This window comes from Coccinella septempunctata, chromosome 1, assembly GCF_907165205.1.
Source record: "Coccinella septempunctata chromosome 1, icCocSept1.1, whole genome shotgun sequence".
NCBI lineage: Eukaryota > Metazoa > Arthropoda > Insecta > Coleoptera > Coccinellidae > Coccinella > Coccinella septempunctata.
In genome coordinates, this window is record NC_058189.1 from 10,038,544 (window position 1) to 10,052,435 (window position 13,892).

The 13,892-nt window shown below is 33.7% G+C and overlaps 1 protein-coding gene across 5 annotated transcripts in view; it reads left to right on the forward strand.

The window, feature by feature from the left end:
* LOC123313837 (proton-coupled amino acid transporter 1-like) overlaps positions 1-12,837 on the forward strand; it is a 58,578-nt gene extending 45,741 nt beyond the window's left edge. For all 5 annotated transcript variants that reach the window (XM_044898907.1, XM_044898917.1, XM_044898890.1 and 2 more), the window contains 5 exons: positions 4,187-4,393; positions 7,034-7,306; positions 10,377-10,552; positions 11,300-11,472; positions 11,994-12,837. In XM_044898907.1, coding sequence (XP_044754842.1) covers positions 4,187-4,393; positions 7,034-7,306; positions 10,377-10,552; positions 11,300-11,472; positions 11,994-12,250 — 1,086 coding nt within the window. In that variant the 3' untranslated portion in view covers positions 12,251-12,837. The remainder of the gene's footprint in view (positions 1-4,186; positions 4,394-7,033; positions 7,307-10,376; positions 10,553-11,299; positions 11,473-11,993) is intronic.
* The last annotated feature ends 1,055 nt before the right edge of the window (positions 12,838-13,892 follow it).

Consider the following 13,892-nt stretch of genomic DNA (forward strand, 5'->3'; position numbering starts at 1 on the left):
TCTTGTAAATGGTCCTTCTAAGGTGTAAAGTGATCTGAAGAATATCATCATAATTTGAACTCGTTATTCCATTTTTGAGGTCAAATACACAGTGTTACATTTAAAAAAGGGTAACTTTGGTCTATATCTCTGTTTTCGAAGACCCTGTATATATGACAATAATTTTAAATTGTGTTTTTGAACACCCTACACACACCACAAGAAAAGATTTTCGGAATATCTTTATTTACTCACTCAAAATGAGCGATGCGTCTGGGGTGGGCCACACTCTTCTTTATGGAGTTCTGTATCCAATCTTGGTAAATGTTGGAGGTTCGTAAAAATTTGTCTCCCTAGTGAATTTCCGTCACTAGACGATTTAAAAGGAATCTTCGAGGGACGCTTGACGTTTTTCATAATATTCACCTATAAAGTATTCATTTGTTATAAGCTTTCGAAAGTGAAGCCTATGTAAGTTATGAACTAATTCAACGTTTTATTTAATTGTTTTTCTATTTGAAAGTGAATCAATGTACCTATATTTTGTATATCTTATTGGTTAAGTTTCATTGAAAACTCGTTCAATTTTTTGAATTAGTTTATTTAGTTTTTTCTAACAAGTTTTTGATGTTCACATTAACGCAAACATTTTGGAATTCTCAATAATAGCACCTAATAGTATTTAATTGAAGACTAACGTTGCATATTGAAAGAATGAACAAGGCAAAACGGGAAGCAGCAAAGAGCTGATTATTTCAATTGATTCTAACAAAGGATGAAACAATCAGAAAAGAATAAACACAAACAACAGTTTAAATTATAAAAACGGTTTAACCCATATTTATTTCTGTCGTAATGAATATCTATCAGTTATTTTTGGTCTTCTCGTTCATTGAAGGTTATATTATGGTGTTAATGTAGATGATGATGAGCTCGAAAATGAGTTGTAGGAAGATAACCTAATTGATGATTAAATAATTCTTAGGCGTCAGATACGTGAAACAGTTTACGGATGAAATGGCTGTAACACAATTACAATTGTATTCAATAAATAGGATTTACATGACATTGAATTATTACGTAATATGTTATGCAAGATTCGATAAAAATGGTGTGAAACAGGAAGACGGATATTTTCTCAATTGATGCTGTATTGAATTGAATAATTGATAACACGAAAGATATACAACTGGATTCACATTAAGAAGTGATCTTGGTGTTTTTGCTCCTGTCCAGATGCAGCGACAAACACGCGATTTCCATCAGGAATCGTTTTCCCTCGAAGCTGGAAAGATATGGATTCAGGGACAAACAATTGAAGCTGATGGAAAGCTATCTGAAGGACATGCAGCAGTCAGCGGATGTAAATGTAGGTAGTACCAAATATCAATCCACGAGAAAGAAAAAAAAAGCGGTGTACAACAGGGAAGTGTATTTCCCTCGAAGCTGGAAAGATATGGATTCAGGGACAAACAATTGAAGCTGAGGGAAAGCTATCTGAAGGACATGCAGCAATCAGTGGATGTAAATGTAGGTAGTACCAAATATCAATCCACGAGAAAGAAAAATAAAGCGGTGTACCACAGGGAAGTGTATTTCCCTCGAAGCTGGAAAGATATGGATTCAGGGACAAACAATTGAAGCTGAGGGAAAGCTATCTGAAGGACATGCAGCAGTCAGTGGATGTAAATATAGGTAGTACCAAATATCAATCCACGAGAAAGAAAAATAAAGCGGGGTACCACAGGGAAGTGTATTGGGCCCTCTTCTTTTCCTAGTACACATAAACAATCTTCCCCGTATACTTATGCTGGAACTACTTGGCGGATTCATGGCAGAACTTATTGCCTTTTTAGATGATGTGAACCTTTCGATGACTTCACCAACTCATGAACTGACAATGGGGAAAGCCAATTTTATACTGAAAGACATTATTGAGTGGTGTGAAGAGAAAACTGTCTGGTAATGAATGTGGCAGAAAAAGAATGCATAGTTTTCAACTGTGATAGCTCTTAGAGGATTAATAAAGACATTTTGATCTCCAGTATCTACAGATAGATAGATAGATTCTGAGAAACTTTGATATACAGGTTGACTGGTGACGTAAGGGACAACGGCTAAGTGGAGATAGAGGACCTCAAACTGAATGAGAATTTGGGTTTCAAATGTCCCATAAGGGTATTCGTTTCGGAGATATAGGGTGATTTAGGAAAAAATGCTAAATCTATAAACTCCTATATATCTTCGTTAATATGGTAAAATTTTTGCTGATATATTTCACAAGCTTGTTCCAATTGGCATTCACCGTTAGCACAAAAAAAAAATAGAAATAATTGCAGGCCCATATTAAAAAATTTCAATTTACTTGTCAGGTGAGAAATATCACAAGGTATATGAGATAAAATAAATTCAAATAAAAATTTGAGAAGAGCGAAGAAAACTGATGAAAGATCTGTTTTTCGTTTGAATGGCACAAATTTTCTATTGATTTTATGATATGTGGAACACCTAAAAAATTTGACAAGCTAAAACTTCAACATCCCTTTTATAATGTTGGATTTACACCCCGAGATGGAAAACCTTTTTCTTCGCCTATTTGCTACTGGCAAATTCTTCTTGTTGTACAAGGTGTGAATGTAAGACAGCCAAAAATTTTCGTTTCTTTATGAAGAATTTCGGAATAGTAGAGGTCCTTAAAGAGATTTCTTTGATGCTGGGTGGATAGTTAGCTCAACACCTCGGGACGTTTTTGCCACTTTTCGGATACAATGCGTTGCTATGGAAATCACATATTTTTCTTGAAATTCTAGCTATAACTTCGACATTTCTTCCTCTGATGTTGGCTGAAAAATTTTTGGCTGCCTTTTTTAGAGTGCTAATTTTCATGTTCTTTCATCCTGAAATTTTATCAAAAGTTATAGAAATAGCACCAGAAGACATAGAAGACACAAAGAGCCATACTTCTACCTACATCACTCTTTGACACTAACAGAAAAGTCAACTTTGTCTTAGGGACTAATTAAGATCGACATCTGATTTGAAAATCTTTGAAAGCACCTCTATTGTACTTGGTAGCAATGAGTTCTTGAATAAAATATTATTATTATCGGAAATATAGCGTGTACCTACCTACACAACCAAAAGTAACGATCCCACTTGGAAAGGACTGTTTTGAAAATTGTTTTTAACCTTGGGATAAGTTTTTCGTGAAATAGACAAGCGTGAAAATTTCTCTTGAAAACTGCACCTGGTTCTTTTTGCCAGAAAAAATAAATAAAAATCCCCGCACGGCAATAAAATATTATCAACAGAATATGAAACGGGTCTCCTGTAGTACAGGGCTTGGCTGCCAGTCATCGATATGACGAATGTAAAACCACTGCGAAACTGGAGAATGAACGCCAGCTTCGATACCATATATAATATATATTCTTTTGAATGTAAGTAATACATTTTTGGTTATCAAAAAATATAGCATATGTATGAGTTTTAGCGAAGGTTAGTGTAAAGGGGTACCATACAATTTGGAGTATGATAGAAGAGCTTAGGGAAAAACCTCAGTAAAAAAACCCTGTCTCCCCGTGAGTACTGTAGTGATGAGAAATATGTTTACAGAATAAGCTTTTAATACTGAAGGGCTTCTTTTCCATTGATGAAAATATTTCTTTATCCTCTTTCCATTCCGAAATAATATCTGAAACAAAGAAACAGAGCAGAAAACGAGGAAAAAAGTGAATAATAAAGCTTTCATCAAAACTAATTCGAAGACTTGATGATGAATGAAAAATAAAATAAATAATTATAGGTACATAACTTGTTCTTCAATTGCACTGGGAGGAATATCATCTCTGCGTCAAAAACCTTCTGCTGATCTTGGTGGAGGATCACACTCGTCGTTAGAAATGCCTTCAGTAGTAAATTAAAAATAGCCAAATCTTGCTTTTGACTGGGAGGGTCTTTCGACCAGGTCCAGTCTTCCAAGTGATACCATGCTAGCTTAGGATGTTTGTATAAATGAAGCTCCTTCAGATGACAAAATAGAAAATCATTAATCGCAATAAAACTTGGAATGCCATAATTACCCATATCTCTGTTAACTTTTATGCAACAGGTTTCGTTTCTTCTGGCTTGTAGTTAGGCTTTAGTTCTTGTTAACCCATTTTTATTCATTGACATTCAATTTTAATGGAAGATCCTTATTTTTCAGTTGACCGCTGCCGAAAAGGTGGGTTTAAAAGCGGATGGAAGCGCTCCTGACTTTGCTGAAACGGTCGAAATGGTATTTCTGGAAGGACCGCCAAGATTCCAGAGAATGGCCAAGTTTATGAAAAAGTTGGTGAATGTATTCTTATGTGTAACTCAAATAGGATTTTGTTGTGTATATTTTGTGTTCATAGCTGAAAATTTGAAACAGGTGAGAATAAAAATGATGATTCAGTCGATCACCATTGTCATTATAACATTTAAGAAAATGTTTTTACATCGAAAGCTCATGTAAGCATTTGTAAAAATGAATTTTTGCACTGTGTTATAAGTAAGTGAAAATGAAGGAGACGATTAAGTATTAGAGTCCGGAAATTACAAATTTTTTGACGATATTACTACACTGAATAATTTTAACGACGGAGTAAAAAGGGTGCTTTCAAGGGTGAAGCTTTTTTGACAGAAAATGAGACTGAACGCATTTTCGAATTTTTTACTATTATAGGTCTTGGTGTTCGTGGTTTTTCCACCTTTATGTGCTATTAGGCTTTTATGGAGAACTTATCACAATTTATTGTTGAAAATTTGCATGTTTTCGACAATGGACTTCCTCCCTTAAATATTTTCAGACCTTCACAACTTCCGGTTATTACAGAAACAGCTTAACGAGAAACGGGGTTAGAATGCCGGGGTGAGAATGATCATTCATTGAATCGCGTATATGCAAATACAGGCGGCAGCTATGTATTATTTCCTGCAATTGGTAGTTATCATTTACTTGGTCTTGCCTGAGATTACTTCACGTGGTTATTACTTTGAAATCCTCACTGTGAGAAAGAAATACTTCTTTGAATTGAATCTAATCTTTGTCCTTTTTCGATAGTCCGGGTACTTTGGATGGTAAAGAAAAAGAGTAATTTTTTTGAACGGAGTTGTGATAGTGATTTTAGGCATTTATCTTTTCTAAACACGTCTGTTTTTTAAAGATGGCCGCAAATGTTGAGTGGGGTGACATTGATCTTATCCCACGTTATATAGGGTGAGTCTTTGACTCGTACAAATATTTCAGGAGTAGATTCTCGAGGTCAAAAGAATTAATTTTTTCCTGTATCATTTTTTCCGATTCGGCCTGATAAAAGCCATAGCTATAAAATTTATGTTATCAATTTCATCCCATACCCAGTTCATAGGGTATCTCTCATTTCTCATGAGGTAAAGGGATTTTTCTTAACAAATTTACTTAGACCTGTTTGCACCAAACGCACTTAGTGTTAAGTGTCCCTTAAAATGAACCCTTAACGTAAATTATGTTGCACCAGCTGTTAACTGACATTTAAATGGATAAAGCTAACTTTAAATTCAAGTGGTCCTGTAATGGCCACTTAAATATTTGAGGGCGGGATTCTATCCTATAATAATTTGTTGAACTGGCTGCAGAACTTCCCATTTTTGATGGATTTCGAAAATTGAATGAATTCATTACTGAATACCAAGCCTTTCCTTTTGCCTTTATTGTAATGCCATCAGTTTTTTATTTTCAATTATGTGTCACAAATCATACTGCAGTTAGCAACAAACTCTTTTCTTCTGTTGAGAAAAGTTGAGTGCTCTTTGTAGATTACTCCACCTGCTGGGCGATCATTCACCGTATTCTTACTAACAAGGACAATAAGGACATTTTCTTCAAGTTCCTATTCAACATTAATAAAACAAATTCACATAAGACCTTACAAAGAAAGTGTTGTACTTATATAAAATGGGGTACCTTTCATTTGACAATCCATATCATTATCAATAATTATGCTAATTCAACAACAAAAAGTTGTCACTCTTTGATAATAATATAATAATTTACTTGAAACTGACTGACACGACAATAAAGTAAGGGTAATGAAATGACAAGGATCATCAGCAACCGGCCAAGCAATGAAATGGCTTTATTGGACTAGGATGAAGTTGCACCAAAATAAAAAACAGAAATCTTACTATATCTAAAAACTTATGGGCCCCTTACTCAAGATTCTGTTAAGCCACAGTCTTGCAACTGGGAATAAAATTAAGCGTCCATTAACTTTGAACGACACTTAGTTAAGTACTCGTTTTGAGGGATATTGGTGCAAACGGGCCTTACCTACTAATTCTGCACTTTTAGGACCATAATATAACAGCTTAAGTTCTTAGAAATGATGAATATCGCGAACTTTTTGAATTGTAACGAAAATAGAGTTCAAATTGATCAATCTCACCCCGATTTACTGTACTACTTTATTATTTAAAATGGCACACCCTGTGTATCTTTGCATAGTAAGATAGCTGATTTCATGATGATTTCAACAGTACATATACCACACCTTGGGTAAAAACTAAACGGTTTATAAGTTATTGGGATTCTTATAAAAAAAAATGGTAAAATGAAGCCATACTTCTATTAATATTTCTGCTGAGGAGTATTTTCGAATGATTCGATTTGTTCAAATTAATTATTTTCTCATAAGCACCCTGTACATTTTAAGTACAAACAGCAAACAGTGCTATAATTGCTGTAATACTACATACACAAGAAAAATTAAAAGTGGTTCTTTCTGAAATAACCTACCCAGCAGAAATATTCCAAAAAGTGAGATTGTCCTTCGTCCTTATATATCATAGACCATTGTTTGAGGTGTAAATCTGTTGAAATTGCAATGCGAAGATATACTGGGTGTGCCATTTGAAAGTGGAAAGGAATCTAACCATTGTTCATAACAGTAGGGGTGAGGGAAACTACCTAAAACATTTTGGAAGGCGTTTTGATTATCCTCACCTCAACATTACCCATTGAAGTTGTCTTTTATTTCTTTCTATCTTTTAGGTTTTGAAGGATTACGACTTGCATTTGGACGTCCATTATAATATGGCAATTATATTCCTCCCGATACTACTAACTGCGTTAGTTCGTAATCTGAAGTATTTAGCCCCTCTTTCCATGATTGCGAATGTGTTCATGTTGATAGGATTAGTGATAACTGTCTACTACATTGCTCAGGATCTGCCTTCGGTAGAGGATAGGAATTATGTAGCTTCACTTCATCAAATGCCGCTTTTCTTTGGGACCGCCCTGTTTGCTTTTGAAGGAATAGGATTGGTAAGTTTTATTTATCCGCATTTATAGTTTTTGATCCACATTAGGCAGGGCCGTAGCAAAGAGCTTTTCCGACGCGGAAGAAACTCGAATATTGGCGATTTTTTCTGGAAAAATATGCAGAAAATCAAAAAACACCAGATGTATTAATCTTGATAGGCAGAACAAATACAGTTTGTTAATTATAAATGATCATGACTAAAAATAAAAATCACCTTCCAAATCATTTAACTAACAAGTGTAATAATACATATCTGAACGAATAAACTAAAAAAAGGAACAACATATAGGAAACGCCCTCATATATCTAGTACTAAAAACCGACTACATTTTGGTCAGTGAAAACACGCTTGACAATGAGATGGCGCTCAAAACGCACTGTCGATACAGTGACTCTATCAAACACAGTGGCGACAATTGGAAGTTTAGCAAGAATATGGCGGCTTAGAAGCACAGATTTCAATCCTATGATCTCTAATTCGGAATGTGGATTGGCTCAGGTCACGTCACGTGACCAAATCCGCCATATCCTTGCTAAAACGATGAAAAACGAGACCACAATTGTCGCCACTGTCTCGCTAGAGTCACTGTAACTGTCGATACAGAAAAACTTTTTAATAACAGTTTTCTGTTTTTTAATTGAGGGGCGCGAAATTCGAATACTATTCCTTTTATTAAATTTTAATATCGACTTTGTTTCGATCAGAAAACAAACATCCTCAGCGACAAAACAAAAGTATGGTTTTATTTTGTTATCAGGATGTTAGTTTTCATCTGAACATTGTTTGGAATCAATTGATATCAATGAAAAACGCTGTTGAATGTGCTGTATTTTTATTTGCATTTTTAAAAAATTTACAAAAATTGAAATTATGGACAATACATGAAGCTTTGACTAGGACACAAAAAAAAGTATATGGTAATCTCCTATACGTCGAAGATGTTATTTCTGTGCAATAGGTTGTTTTATTGAAGTTCATTTTATAAAAAATTTACAAAATTTGAAATTGAATTTGTAAAATATACATATATCAGAAATTAATATGAACCAATATTCAATATACCATCATAGCATACACATTCCAGTTATTTACGTATGTAGGTATTATTCATAGAATTTCCAGAACCGCACTCAAAAAAAAAACCTTACAGAGATATACAAGACAAGTATGTCAGACTGTCAGTATAGTTTCTTGGTGCTTTTTTTGAGATTTCTTTATGATATAGTCTCTTTATGACACAATATACAAATTGATTAATGAACGAACAAAACACTGATAGTAGGTTTCATAAAATTTTGACTTTCCAAACAACAATTTGACAGTCACTCGGTTCTCACTCGATTGATATTTCTATGCTTCTCAATTGGAAATCAATAAAACCTCTACATTTCTTAATATATTGAACGAATAGTAGTTGAGAATCATTGAATGGACCTATAAAGATCATAATTTTCCCTTAATAGGCCGTAAATGCATGGGATGCTTTCTGCATACAACAATTTACGTGGATGAACAGTTCTCAATTGACCTGTAGTAAAATGTTCACTGCACATGGTGTAGTCAGAAGTGTTTGCTGAAGTCACGCCCTGAGAATTTTTTCCAATTCGGAGCACCGAAAATTAGAATCAATAAATGATCGATTCACATGTTACGAGTTTTAATACTGACCTTAGTTGAGTGAAAAACTTAATCTCGTAAAATCCATTTAATTATTTGATCCGCAGTTCTTCAACATTCAATAATTTTCGAACAATATTTTGGTATTTTTACCGAAAAATAAGACAAAAACATTCAATAATCAGCAACTAGAACGGGCTAGATAAGCAAATTGCGGTACGAGAATTAAAACATTCAAAACCTCTTTGATCGAAATGGACGTCTGAAATCTTACTAAATTTCATATATTTCTGCAAATGGCACTCAAACTAATATTTTAACCAGTCCTAGCGTCTTAAAAACACACAGATCTTTCTACTCTATAATCTTTGATACCAGATCGATGTATTAATTTTGATAGGTAGTACAAATACAGTTTGTTAATTATAAATGATCATGACTATAAATTAAAACCATCTTCCAAATAATTCAACTAACAAGTGTAATAATACCTGAGCGACTAAACTAAAAAAAAAGGAATAACAAACAACAAGAAAAGATTCTAATAAATATTGCTATCCAAAGCAAAGTAAAGGGTTAGAACTATTTAGAGGCTGACTATAGGAATATCGAAAACCGTCAAAAATGACCGTTAGGGTGGCTTAAATTAAAATATTAAATATTATGATTAAAGTAGTACACCAGTATAATTGCTATATAGGATTATGACTACGCACACCGAATTTCGAGTAGTTATCTCCAAAATCAAATGACGTATGAAGAAAACATGATCATTTTGATTTTCAGTTTTTTCGAGATATCTCAGGAACCATCAGAGATATTTGGGAACTGTTAACGCCCACCCATTCATCGTTGAATAACGCAACTTTTTCGTAATTTAAGCTACCCTGTATTCCTAACGGTTTTCGATATCCCTGTAGACCCCCTCTAAATAGTTCTTACCCTGCATATTCTTTTGATACATAGCATAACAATCTTTAACAGTCAATCTTGTGGGTCTGGCCTATCTAGTTTTGACAGAATCAATTTTGTTAATCAATGTTTCTGAGTCCTCTCTATTTTCAAATGTTGGGATTTCAGCGGTAAATGAAAAGCCTTCAATATTGAATCTAACGTCTAATTAGTGTCAGATTAATGGGTCAACACGTCTGCAACACGAGATTAACCATCCGTATGAAAATCTGACACGCTCGAGTATGTACAAGTAACGATTTTTTTTCTGCATTTTCAAAGGACCGCTGTGACATCGCGTCCAGTCCGAATTGTCAGTCCCTTGAAAAGTAGCTCCCTTTGGGTCCAATTAACATATCCTTTGAAAATCTGGCACGCTTCAAGAAATATTTCCTATTCGGAATGATTATAATGTCTGTTACATTCTTGGCGGAATATTGGAGAAAGAAATGGAAGATGATAACAAAATGAATAAGTTAATATTCCTTTTTTGCATATTGCAGGTTCTGCCACTACAAAATGAGATGAAAAACCCTAAGAACTTCTCAAGAACTTGTGGTGTTCTCAACGTGGGTATGGGAAGTGTGATAATTCTCTATAGCTTCATGGGGTTCCTAGCTTACTTGAAGTTTGGGAACGATATTAAGGGTAGTGTAACCCTCAATTTACCGAATGAAGTGTGAGTATATGTCAGCGTAGACTTTTTTTAATAGTATATGCATTTATCCTTAATCTTGTATTTGTTGCGTTCATCGATTCATGAGAAAGTTGAGCTGAGAGTAACTTTGTAAACGCAACTATAAAGTTTAGACCTTTCTCTTAACATGTGTAGGGGTTGGCGATAAATCTCGTTATCTACTGTTTTCTATAGAAATCTGATTTTCTTCAAGGCCTGAAGCTGTCCCATATTTTCTTCAACGGAAGACTTCGGAAAGTTCGGATTTCTAAAGTCTTCCATGAACGACAACATTTATTTACAATATTTATAGTACACAATTGTGAATCCTACATTCATATCTGCGGGTGGTATTCATCTGATTTAATCCTTATTATTAGAACATTTATTGCCGTAAACAGTCTCAAAAATACAATTTTTCAGGAAAATTTGACGTCATATCTCAAATTCGGAATACACTTTATAACATTCTCTTACATCAAGAATGCAAATCAAAATATTAATAGACCTACTTGTCCGAACATTTTTGCGAACATATTTACAACAAAAAATATATGTTTACCTTCACCCACCTGAAGATGCTATTGTGATAGCGAAACACGCGTTGTGTTTCAAAAACTTATTTTGTCAAAATCGTATAATCTATTTTGAGTTAAAAAAAATATGTTTTTGATTTACTGAAATTATTCTAAGCTAGAAAGTTGTACTATATTTTCGATTAATGAAACGCCGTTCTTCTTTACCTTTCAGATTGGCCGAAAGTGTAAAGCTGATGATTTCCTTGGGTATTTTACTGACTTATGCTTTACAGTTTTATGTACCTGTTGAGGTTATTTGGCCCTGGGTGGCTAACCAATTAGGTGATCTAAAACATCCTGTGTTTGCTGAAATGATTTTCAGGCTTATTCTTGTTATTATCACGTGTAAGTATTCTTCCTGTATCTAATTTTTTAATCAAGTTACTTGATCATCAACAGTTCCAAACTTCAAAACATTATTACCGTCCCATGTGAGCGGTTGAAAAGAGTATCAGCAGCATATGAGGTTGTATCTTTGGACAAGGTGCGCAGCAGCATAATATGATATAGTGATCAGTTGAACAGCAAAAGTGTTCTTTGTGTACAATACATTGTGTTGAATTGATAAATTCAATTGAATTTGTACAATTTATATCATAAAATAGGAATTAGATAAACAAAAGGCGGTATGAGAATCAAAATATTAAAAACCTCTGGCCATCTGAAATCTTACAAAATTTTATACGTTTCTGCAAATGGCCCTAAAATTAATATTTCAACAGGCCCAAGGGTCTGAGTAATAAAAACACATTTGAAACACAGATAGAGCTCACATCACTCTAGTCGCTTTGTTCCCCATCTTTTTACTCTATAATTTTTGTCTTTTATTTAGTTTTTCGCTTATTATTTAATATTTTATTTTGCAGTTATTCTAGCGGAGGCAATTCCGTACCTTCAACTCTTCATCTCTCTAGTTGGAGCTGTGAGCAGTACAGCGTTAGCCCTTTTGTTCCCACCCATCCTACATCTCGTGATAGCTTACAGCCGTGGTGAATTAACGTTCATTCAGATTTTCTCCGACATCGTTGTGATAATATGTGGAATCATTGGAGCCTCCACAGGCACCTACGAGAGTGTTCATTCCATCATCAACGCTTTTCAAAATTCAACAACGACCAACTGATATCGACTCTATCATACGAATAGGAAAATATTCCGATTCATTGCTACTATTACTTCATGATTTGGGGTAAAATTTTCAAATAGACATTGAATAAGAAAAAACTAATGAATCGACAGACCGGTCGATTTCGGTATAATTGACATTGCAACTTGGCAGAATGAAAGTTTTGGAAGAAATAAATCAACTTGGAGTTTATGTTCTCGAAACTGATTCATTGACAACTAACTATTTTGATGTAGCGAGATTAACGTTTATGTGATATATGAATTTAGTGTGATTTACAAATTTTGCTGTATTAAATCAATTATAATTAAGTGGGTTCCGGAAGCTGTGATTTTTAAGTGATAATTAATTCGTCGCATGTGAATCAGATGGCATAGAAAATGTTTAAAGTTTTGAATAAACTAATGTACCTAGTCACCGACTAGGGTGAAAATATACCTAATAGTTGATATTTGACATTGTTATGATTTGTAGATTGTTTTATATATTGAAATTTGTAACTAGAACTGTGAATTTTAATATTAGCTATTTACTCAGATGGATTTTTTAAAACGTCAGAAGGAAATATAATTTATTCCCCTTAAGACTTTTTTTTCATTTTTCCCGATTGTGACTTGGGCAGAAATAAGCCTCGTGATTCCCGTTTACTACTTGGGTAAGTAAATATCAACAAAAAATTTTGTTTAATAAATCGTGGAAGTGTCCCAGGTGACCACATTACAGAGCAGCTATATAGCAGAAATATATACAGTGTTCCTTATTTTGTAACCTTAATATGTAGCATTAAGAGCACAAATATAGAACAGTTATATAGAAACTATGCTCTTATGTCCGCCTTAAACAAGGATTTCCTCTCAGAAAGGATCATAAATAGTTCAAACATGGATCATACAAATATTTGTTTCATAGGATATCTATATGTATTACCTTCATGTGTTATGTTATTATTTTTTATTTGTTATTGAGAACGCTTCAACAAAAAATTATGGAAATTGATAAAAACTATTTCTGTAATATTGAACTCGAATTTTGATATTTCAAATAGTGTGTTTTTATCAATCATTGTTGAAAGGAAATTTCAAAAATATCTCACATCAGTTCGGTGGGGTATGTGGACGAATGAACTCATGTTCAAAAACAATATATTTTCATAAATTTCAGATCACAAAATTGATGCAAAAGATTAGGCCACACGTTAATAGAACTAGAAAGAATAAATTACATCATGCAAACTGCATGGGTTCATGATTACTGTTCTCCAAGAAAAATTAGGACAGGTCTTTCTGGTCTTTGCACTTTCATGCATTCTATAAAAAGATTAATCAACAGTTCACTAATCTTTTGTTTGGCTTAGGTTAAGAAGATTTTAGGAGAATTGTGCCTATGTTATGCGTTGTGAGAATGAGAAGAATACCATATGCATATTTCATAACTTTCTGAAGAAAATTTTGAATACATAATATATGATTTATTCATTTCTACATATGAGGTACATGCAACACGTAAGGAAATAACCTATATCGAAATCTACACCAAACAGGACATTATTTATTGAAATATAATTTTTATACGCTGGATATATAATAAAAACATAGCCTATGATGTTTCATATAGAGCTGCTATGAAAATACGAGAAATG